Here is a 10,634-nt window from a genome sequence, read left to right as displayed (position 1 = left end):
TCTGTTTTACGAATAAAAATGCATGAGATCGTCTCCCAAGAGACCTACTCTCTCATATCAAATATAGCATTTTTTGTGATTTTATATACTGAAAAATGAGTCTTTTTTAGAAAAGGTAGATTTCTTACATTAGATTATTCTATTTTTCCAAGGACACCATTTTTAATTTTCAAGTGAATATAATGTACGAAGAATACAATAAAGTACTAGATTCAATCAGTGAGAAAATCGAAGACATTATGGCATCAAATTGAAGACTCTTTATGGGATTGGGAACATATTGCAGGCACAGCAATAGCTATGTCACTTAAAAGGCTAATCTTTTCTTGTTTGGCTTTACGTTCTTGAGCTCATTTCTCTTGAGAAGTCGACGCCTGCAGAGCTCTATCCCGAATGACTTTCGTTAACTTACTATTACTTGACGCATATGCATTAATTTAATTCAATGTATAATGGTCACTTCTTCAACTACGATGATGTCAGATTGTAATATATGTGAGAGTTTGATTGAACCAGTATGTCTTTTGGTTAGATCATTTCATCTATAACTAACTATTACCATTATTTGAATGGAAAAGTATTTTGCAATGGCTGCATCTTTTGATCTTAATTCATGAAAAGACACCAATCTCTCTATAAATATTCAGATTTCCGCAGATTTCGACAACTCAATGTTATTGCTAGATATTGTGTTGAAGGGTGGTTGTATCTCGGGGGTAATTTGCAGATAAAACTCATTTGCGAACTTTGAGAAGTGAGGGCAAATAAAACCTTAAAGAAAAGTATTTCTAAACGCCTCAACCAAAGCATGTCGATATGCCGCAAATTCGTCTCACCCTCTCCTATTTCCAGATTTCTTTGTTTCCAGATTATTCTTTCTTGCATACTCCAACAGATAACTCTTGTACCAGAGCATCAATATTATGCCATATGTCAAAAAGGAAAACCTCAACCCATAAAGTCAGTTTTCGAGGACATATAATAATTAGCAATTTTATTTCACTTATAAATCTAACTTCTCACTGATAAGAAACACGTTGTAACATCACAATGCTAACAATTTGCTGAATGGAACTCGAACTTGGGGATCACAATCTCAAGTATATTTCCTTATATTTACATAATCGGCTACATCAATCTGGACCATTTGGTGCCTATCAAGTAATCAAAACAACAAAAACGATGGCAATCAAAGAGTCACGTAGGGAGTTTGAGGTTGACCCCGTCATGTCACTGACAAACCTGTTCCTCAGAAGAAAGCCATTTTTGCACCGCCACCAAGTCAGGTAGAACTGTAGCACCAGATTTCCTCCAAATTTCTGCATCTGGTATCTTAAACCGATCTAGCAATAGGGCGTGCATTCCTATGCTCTTCGCAGGCAAATAGTCCTTGCGCATACTGTCTCCAACATGAAGAACATCTTCGGGAGCTATATTTCCAGCCCTCTCCAGTGCTATCTGATACATTCTTGGATCTGGTTTCTCAACACCTTCGAGACCTGAGAACACACCAAAGTCCCACTCGGATCCCTGAAATGAAAGGTATACCGAATCAAACATAGAAAGCAAAAAAGAAAATTTATAATCGATGAAGCAATTCAGACAAAATTCAAATGATATTATTCTTGCATATTCACCTGATGTAAACCCAACGCAGGAAGTATAACATCCTGATATCGATACTCTGCATTGCTAACAATTCCAACAGTTATACCCTTCCCTCGAACCCATCTTAGGAATGGTTGTGAATCTGGGAAGATTGTATAAGGCGCAGAGGAACCAAAGGTTGAATATATACGTCTGAAAATCTTCTCGAATGTCTCTTCATCATATTCGTATCCAGCCTGTTATCAGACACCATAAGGTGCTAGAAACAGAAGTTCTTAAATCTAGATGGACTTTGTCATGAGCCGTGAAGAAGACATTGGGCAAGAAGGGACTGTGGACCGCGATTTACAGGAGGGAACAGACAAGCCCAAAGTTTATCAGCGCTTCACTCATGGAAAATTCAAGTTCTAAAGATTGAAGAGCAAGAAGATTTTATTTCCTTAGTTAATAAGAATAATTATTTCCTTGTTTTTTGTTTCAGCGTATCTCTTAAATTTGGTAGGATTTTTCTGTCAAGTTTATTTTTGGATTGCATCTTCGTTATATGTATGGACTTGGTGGGAAGAATTATGGATTCAGAAAATATATCAATATAAATGTTTGTTTCACAAGATCGGGTGGTCCTCTTGTTTCCTCGAGCCCCAAATATTTAACTAATCATAGGTCGTCAAGGTCGTAAATCAAATCGGAAGGAATCCTATTCCGAACTAAGAGATTTCTCGGTCCAACGTCCCATAACTCGATCTCAAACTCAGGCAGGTAACAGACTTATAATTCTATTAAGCACATGAACTTTTACCTGGACAAAAGAATTACGCACACACGTCTTCCACCAAACAATATTGGGTATCTTTTCAGCAAATCCGAAACATGGATGTTTCCTTGCCATCTCTGTATAAGCAAGTTTAAAGCCCTCGTGTACTCGTTTATAGTCAGGACATGGAAGTCCAACTGACTTTGCTGCCATACAATAGTAATCACCAAGTTCTCCCTTGTAAGCCATTAGTGTGCCAGTAACATCCAGCGTGATGCAGCGTAACTTTGACAGCATGGACATTCTCAAGAAATAAAAGTGTCCACTGGGAAATGTAATATCTGCTTCGACTAACCCCACAGTCCCACTTACCTGCTGTCCCAGCCAAAAAAGGTAAGCACATCAAGATAATGATTTATTTGGGGAGGAGATAATGAAACATAAAAATATACAGCGAAACCATGGACGGTTGTTGAAATAAGAAGATTGACAAACAATAAAAAGGATCAAATCAAATGGCTCAAATATTGTTAAATTTCAAAGTCAACATTTTTTCTGCCTGGATCCAGGCCACATTGTAAGCTCTCACATTATTCACCATATGCTGCCACAATCAAGTTTAATAAATCTTAGACTTATTTGGGGAGGGAAATGAAGATGATGAAGCATTAAAATTTCATACGAATTATGGACAATTGTTGAAATAAAAAGATTGCCAGTAAAAATAAGAGGAATCATCCTTTACATACAAGGTCAACATATTTTATCCAAAATCCATGCCCCATTATTTGCTAGACAGACTATCACAATTTTTTCATTCATAGCCGTCACGAATTTTACCAAAACCCTGTCAGCATTCTCAGACGGTTGATTTCCTTTTAGAATTTGTTTATTGGGGAAGTTTTATGTGTACTAAATATCAAGCAATTCCTTGAATTACAAGCATCGATGAGCACGCATTTCTATTGTTCAAAATCCCAAAATCGATGGTTTATAGTTCCGTTAAAATAATAATTAGCACACATACTAGATGTGCATCTATTGTATGTGAAGCTGAAATCGAACAAGGGTGGGTCGTTCAATTTCAAGGTCCAGAATAATAGGGGGGAAAACAGAGTTAGAGCGCAGAAGAATACTCAAATATCCAGAAACCCAACAGATGAAGAAATGAAAATCAGAAGAATGCATTAAAATGAAGATGAATACCTGGGGTTCATCCTTTTCCAACAGAACAGAAGATTAATTTGCGGCTGACTGATGTGACCCAGGGAAGCTTGGAATGGAAGGTAAGATGTAAAACTTTGGATGCATTTATATATATATATATTTGGTAAGGGTAATAATGGTAATGGCAATGGAGCCGTGGGCAAATACTGCTAGCGGCCGCCCGCTGCTTTTAAAAACAAAAAACAAATTGATTGATGTCCTTCAATTATTATTTAATTTCACACTTACCAGTTTTGATTTGATTAAACAAAATTATTGTATAGGCCGTCGATATAATTAACTTCACCATTCCTGTCAAATTATATTATATTATATTATATTATATATAAAATCTCCGATCTAAATTTAAAGGTGTTTGCACTCAAAAATGGCTGGAGCAGGGTGTTTCAGGCGTGCTAAGAACTCACGTGCCGAAATGAGATAAAAATAAAAATAAAAATCAAGCTTCTAAAAATCAAACAAAATGAGTCTCGGTTTCACCGTCGATCTTAGTTCTACCAGTTATATGCCAAAAAACGAAAACAAAATGGAAGGAGAATTATTAATAGCAATCGAATATCTATTCTTTGCTACTGAAAATTCAAAATGACACATGTTTATCATAATAACAAAAAAGAAATTGCTGTAATAGTTCGAGAAACCCAGCAAAACAAGCTAAATATGTGCACTGAAATTTCTGGAAAAATGCTAAAATATGAAGATGATAAAATGCAGAAATATTGTTGAGAAGACAAAGCTTTTGGAGTTGTGTTTGTTGATGATTTTAGCGAGAGAGGACAATGTTTCCGCCAGAATGCTTTTTGTTCTAAATTTTCCAACTAACTCCCCCTCTCCTACTACTTAATACGGGCCACGTTCATTTCTTCCACCTCCACTATTCAATTTTGACCAAGTATTTAATTTTTGAATTGCCTTTTTTTTTTCTCAATTTGCCGCTACTCCTTGTTGGGTTCGGACCTTTCATCCCTTTGATGGGCTGCGGATAATTGGTCTAGAAAACTTCAGGAACTGGGCCCCAACTTCTTCTTTGTTTTGGGCTTGGGAAATAGTTTTATTTTCTGGTCAAACATATGCCCCCTGCAGGTTAATGGCCCAATGGACCATTGAGCCTGGACCGTGAATCCACCATTTTGTTGGGATTCACCATTTTGTTGGGCTCTCCTATGAACTGTTGGGCTTCCCGAATTTGAGGAACTTTATGGGCCCAATGCGATACACTTTCTGATTTTTCAAATTTTGTACCTGTAATCTGATCCCTTGATTTTTGTAGTAGCTCACGCCATTTCAGATTTTGCCATCAGTACCCCTACTCCCGAGTTATTCTCTTTCTTAATCTTTCATCTTCTTCCGCCTTCTTCTCTTATTCACTCTCTCTGCATAGGCTTTATCATTTTCTTTGTTTGGCATTTTATCTATGGATTTTGTCTCCTCCACCGGTAAGGTTCCTTTATTGCCTTTTTGTTCTACTGTTCCTGCATCAGTCACAATAATAAACAAGAAATAATGCCTCACTGCTTGTGTTTTTGTTTTGATATGCAGTACTTCCTCTTCTTTTCCTATGGCCGCCGCTTCCTCAGTTTCGGTTGCAGTTCCTGAAACATTGGAAGTTATCAAGTACGTTTGATTCCTTTAGTATTTATTCGTTTGATTCACCGCCTCTAGGGTTTTTGGTGCATCACTTAACCCGAGTTGGGTTTCTACTTTTTCTAGGCCATTAAATCTTTCGGCTAATAAGCCCAAATTTACTGAGGTTTTGGCCACTGTAGTTCATGCTCCTTATCTAGAAGTCCCCTTACCCGAACCAATCTTTTCCAATGTGTTCTCTCTTGCTACACTGTCGGCCTCTTCTTTGCTTCTAAATAGTTTCGTTCAACCCCCTGCAAAAGCTGCCAAATTCAAATCTTGGCCCTGTTTTTCTCCAGAATGGGTCAGTTGGGTTGATAGCTTGGAACCATATTTTGGTGATCTTTGGAGATCTCAAGGTTTACATTATTTCATCCAACTTACCAAAGTTCCTTTCCCATTACAAGATGGTCTATAAGAAAGTGTTCTTCGCTTTTGGGCTCCTCCTTGTAATGCTTTTCTATTTGCTAGTGGCCCAATGACTTTTGCTCTTCACGATGTTCTTCGCCTGATGAGGCTTCCAGTCATTGGCCTAGAATTTGTAGCGACCCGACCCGGATCCACTACCTAATCAGAGTTAAGAGCATAATTAAGCATGCATTAAGTCAAATTGCTGCGGAAGACTAAATACAAGTAGACCGGCAGAATACAACCGGCTAATCAAACTCGATTTATACAACCCAATCGAATTACTTTAAATAAAACCTACAGCTAATCCTGTTGTCTTCAAGGTCGCTGGCTACTCCAGGCTCCTGGTGCTCAATCCTGCACCTATACCTGCCCCATCGAATAGGGTATCCAGATACACAGAAAATACTGGACGTGAGCTCTAAGCATACAAAAGCACGGATAAACATACAAATATGATGCATGCAAATGACCGGGTATCCATATCTGGGATAACTGTATACAAACTGCTCAAACTGGCGCCTGGGATATATGCTCGTCACATCGGGGTAGCTAGCCACTGTGTGCGACCACTCATTCCCGAATCCCGGACGCGGACCGCGGAGTCCTCGAGGTATCAGTACCTAAGGGTACTCGATATCAAACGTCCTAACAGGGCTGAGCAACCCTAACTGGCTCATCTCGAAAGATATACAGATGTATAGGCACAAGATGATATGCACATGCCACATAACAATAATAACATGCAAACACATAAATGCAACATATAAGCATGCATATCCGCTGGCAATCTCAGTCAGTACTTACGTACCTTTCTAAGGCAGTCCTAGTAGTCCCACTCTAGGTTCCAAGCCTATCATCAAGTCTACAATGCAAATACCCATGCATCATTCAATAAGCTCTAAAAGCCTTAACTAAGCTATTGCATACTCCTAAATAATTTAAGGAGACCATAGCTATACCTGCGTCCGTCGTCAGCCCACTGATGGCGACTATCCCGCAACTAGGGCACTCCCTTGCTGCGAATCCACAGCCTCGAACACGGCTCTACAACACGAGCACTGCTCCGCTACTATGTCAGACACTGTCTGACTATACTAAAACAAATACCCTACTCCAACTCTTAAAATAAGAGTACCCAAAGCCCTAAAATAGGACCACGAGGGCGAAGGAGAGAATTCGGAATTGGCAAGAAATGAATGCCTCGGACCTTATATTTATAGGCATCGATCGGAACCTCCGATCCTCGATCGGAACTTCCGATCCTTGATCGGAACCTCCGATCCTGCCATCGGAGCTTCCGAACATCCTTATCTGCCACATGTCAAAATCTCACTGGTTGACTTCGGATAGGGCGATCGGAGCTTCCGATCCTGCCACACGTCATGCATGACGTAATATCGATCGGAGTTTCCGATCCTGCATCGGAGCTTCCGATCCTTCAGATACCAAATTGGTTTAATTAACATAATTAATCTCTTAATTACCAATTTCGGTTACGGGGTACTACATTCTCCCCCACTTAAGATATTTCGTCCTCGAAAATAGATCTTAAGTACCGAATGCAATACAAGGTATAGAAACATTCCTTATTCAAATCAAACGTTACAACCGAATACAACTCAAAACTGAAATCAAAACAACTCAGGATGGTCTTCATGAATCCTTTCTTCAAGCTCCCAAGTAGCTTCCTCAGTGCCTCGACGCTGCCACTGAACTAAAACCAAAGGAATGATTTTGTTCCGTAAAACCTTATCCTTATAATCCAGGATACGAATAGGTTTCTCAGCATAGGTCAAATCCTTGCTCACTTGATCCTCAGACCGCTGCAGAATATGAGACTCATCCGCCACATACCGTCGCAACAGTGATACGTGAAACACGTCGTGAATACTGGAAAGATGCGGTGGCAAAGCTAGTCGATAAGCGAAATCGCCAATGTTCTCCAAGATCTCAAACGGACCGATAAACCTGGGAGACAACTTGCCTTTAAGACTAAATCTGAGAATCTTACGAAAAAGTGACATTCTCAGAAATACTGTCTCCCCCACTTCTTTCTAGAAGAATGGAGTATGAAAAGTCGCCCGTACAACGCCTCAACAGGTGTCCTCCCAAGGTATGGATAGCGCTCTCCATCTGACCATCTGTCTCTGGATGATATTTAGTATTTAAACTGAAAGCAGTGCTCGTAGCACGCTGGACACTCCCCCAGAATATGGAAGTAAACCTGGGTCTCGATCGCTGACAATGCCCACCGGCATCCATGAAGTAGAATGATCTTTTGGATGTATAACCGAGCCTTACGATCAATAGAGTGCTCTCGACTGCTCTTCGAATACCCACTGTTCCTGCGAACCTTAGCAGTGATAGTTCCTCGTCAAGTATACCACTTGATACCGATTATCCCTCTTGCTAGAATCAGTTCGTACTAACGAGAAGACCAGATACAACTAATCCCGAAAGTTCCTAGCATCGACAGACTTACATTCCGTACTTATTTTCTTCGATGCTGACTAATATTCTCAAAGAATGTCACTGCTATAATGCTGAACACATAGATGGGACCGCAACATTTACAACATTAGTAGTCTAGATTAAAGATCACCACTATCTCGTCACTCGAGATATCAATTGAATTCGCAACACTGGTTATCCAACCATAGATAACAATCCCAAGTCACACTTGACTTGCTACCAAGATGAACAAAACTAGTTCACCTCAACCCTTTGCGCAATCCATGACACATGCGGTAAACCAACGAATTTACCCGATAGATCTCGGTCGATCCCAACACCTCAATGGCATAGCACATCAGAACATACTGGGAAATCACCGACAACAATCTCGCTAGACTCTGAACACAGTCTCAGCTGTCATATCATCCCACGAACAAACAACTGATATCGGCCTGCTAATGCTTATTGAATTCCGCAACACTCGTCGAATCACAATTTAACGAAAATCTTCCGAGAAAACTGCTGGAAATGCCTAAACAAGTATTCGGCTAATCAGTACCCAAACTGTAATCCAATAGCATGGAACAATTCTATTTCCAAAACTGGGTCAACCATTGCTAATACCAAGCAATGTTCAGATCAATTATGTCTTCTCTTACCACTGATAACTTTACCCGAGTTATCGAACTAGCCATGACTTACCAAAGTCAAAACATGCAATCACCTCCCGTGATTTATCGAACTTGAAAGTCCAAACGACTGCACTCCGAAAATCTCAACCACCCGAGAATCTTGAATGCAAATAATTCTCTTACTGTTCTGAGACATTTACTTAAAGGATCCAAACTCATAAGCACGACGGCTTATAGTATCGTCCCAAGTATCTCTCGGTTCATGATATCTTAATTACTGATCTGCTCAACCAATCGACCTCGTCGATAAGTTGTGACTATCACACAACTTGTCAGTGCCAACCAAATTATGGCAACCATCCGCCAAGTCTTGGTCATTTGAAATCTCACATGGCTTGATCAATAATCATGATCTCACGGCCATACGTCCGCATATCCCAAATACTTGGAATCAAAAAGAATTACAGCTGATTCAACTCACCTATCTCTGACAAAGTCAGACAATAGCTATTAGTAGTCACCAGTACCAATCTCGTATTGATACTGACTCACTACCAACTGTCGCTAAACTTGCTCCTGATAACTTTATCTCTTGCTAAGACTGCAACAAATTGAGACTGAGGTCACTTGCCGCGGTGTCCCACCTGAAATCACCACCAAGTGTACACTGTCATGAATCACGCTATCCTCACGCCTCAAATAGTCATGTACAATCCTTAGTATCGAATATAATCTATCACTGAAGGAAACCATTAATGCTGAAAACCACTCATCTCCAAGTCAAATGTTTCAGGAATTTCACAACCAAAACTCCTGGATAGCCCCTATCACAAGAGCATCCAAACCCCGACTAGATCCACTAGTCTAGCAGTATCCAATAGAATAAAACTATCTGTTCAGAGTACGTACTCGTCAAGAAAAATCCCTCCAAGACTGGTCCTTGTGACAAAACTGCAAACCAATATCTCTGATGACTGTCAGACGATATCTAAACCGCTGACACCGAACCAGGCATCCAATCCAATGTCATACCCCGTCGTGACTGTTACCAAAACTCTAGACTAAGTATCCTTCCCACCGCCAAATCCTGAAGCACGAAGGCTTCCAGGCATTCTCCGAAGTACGAAAGACTCCCAGAGTAACACTGGCATAGGGTCGCGCTCCATCATGTCTAGTCATGGTCCTAGTCCACAACTCTCGGCATATACCCGACTTGGTATCCCGATGAAATCCCATCATCACGAAGTCTCAACCTATGCAGGTCAATCAGACTACTGTCCTAAGAAAACAACTTAGAACAAAAACTCAAAATTCCAAACAAGATCGATATTTCCATGCTCCCAGATGAATTACCTCATCAATGGCACTAACTCAGTCAAACGACTAATTAGGTCAGCCTTAGGAAGACACCTAGACTAACCCCATGTCAATCCGTTACCGTTGACTTACTCAAAATCCATGAGCTATCCTAGTTGATTAGTCAACTAATTCCAAGACAAACTTAGTAAAATTACTTGTAATCAAACACGAATCTTTGAATAAGTAAAACATGTATCATTACTTCAAGTTATGTACAATTTCCTTTATTACAATTTCATGTAATACATACAGTATTCAAAATACAACAAAATGTACATCCAATAACTTGAACTGATACAACCGAATTCTGATGATTCATTACAACTGAAATACTATTTACAAATACATTAATACAGTATTTAAAATTGTCGAACTTGTCTTCACTCCTTGAGCATGAAACTTCCAATCGACACACGCATCGATACAAGCATACTTCCGTCCAAGTCTCTCTACATGTCCTCCAGCGAAGAACTCCGGAGAAATGGCACGTGATAGCTAACCAGCTATGCTCTGCGTCAGTGCATGTCAGTTGACTTCTTCTGCTCACGATCTACCATCAGCGTTCT

The 10,634-nt window shown here is 39.8% G+C and overlaps 1 protein-coding gene across 2 annotated transcripts; it reads right to left on the bottom strand.

The window, feature by feature from the left end:
• Positions 1-977: 977 nt before the first annotated feature.
• LOC140884200 (uncharacterized) lies at positions 978-3,636 on the bottom strand. 2 transcript variants are annotated; one of them, XM_073290878.1, is made up of 4 exons: positions 3,569-3,636; positions 2,408-2,737; positions 1,638-1,844; positions 978-1,530 (listed from the first exon to the last, which is right to left on the bottom strand). In XM_073290878.1, the coding sequence occupies exons 2-4, from the start codon at positions 2,663-2,665 to the stop codon at positions 1,231-1,233; spliced, it is 765 nt and encodes a 254-aa protein (XP_073146979.1). In that variant the 5' UTR covers positions 2,666-2,737; positions 3,569-3,636; the 3' UTR covers positions 978-1,230. The 2 variants fall into 2 exon arrangements, with proteins under 2 accessions (XP_073146979.1, XP_073146980.1); XM_073290879.1 differs by having other exon boundaries at positions 2,408-2,734; positions 3,569-3,635.
• Positions 3,637-10,634: the final 6,998 nt, after the last annotated feature.

This window comes from Henckelia pumila, chromosome 2, assembly GCF_033568475.1.
Source record: "Henckelia pumila isolate YLH828 chromosome 2, ASM3356847v2, whole genome shotgun sequence".
NCBI classification, from domain to species: domain Eukaryota; kingdom Viridiplantae; phylum Streptophyta; class Magnoliopsida; order Lamiales; family Gesneriaceae; genus Henckelia; species Henckelia pumila.
The sequence above is the reverse complement of the archived record's forward strand: the minus strand, read 5'-3'. Positions and strand labels throughout refer to the sequence as shown.

Excerpts from the sequence above, each read along its gene's own strand:
- LOC140884200 (XM_073290878.1), bottom strand. The coding sequence starts at position 2,665 with ATGTCCATGCTGTCAAAGTTACGCTGCATCACGCTGGATGTTACTGGC. Across the intron at positions 1,845-2,407 it reads TGCGTAATTCTTTTGTCCAG|GCTGGATACGAATATGATGA; the intron begins GTAAAAGTTCAT and ends GTCTGATAACAG. Across the intron at positions 1,531-1,637 it reads CTGCGTTGGGTTTACATCAG|GGATCCGAGTGGGACTTTGG; the intron begins GTGAATATGCAA and ends CTTTCATTTCAG.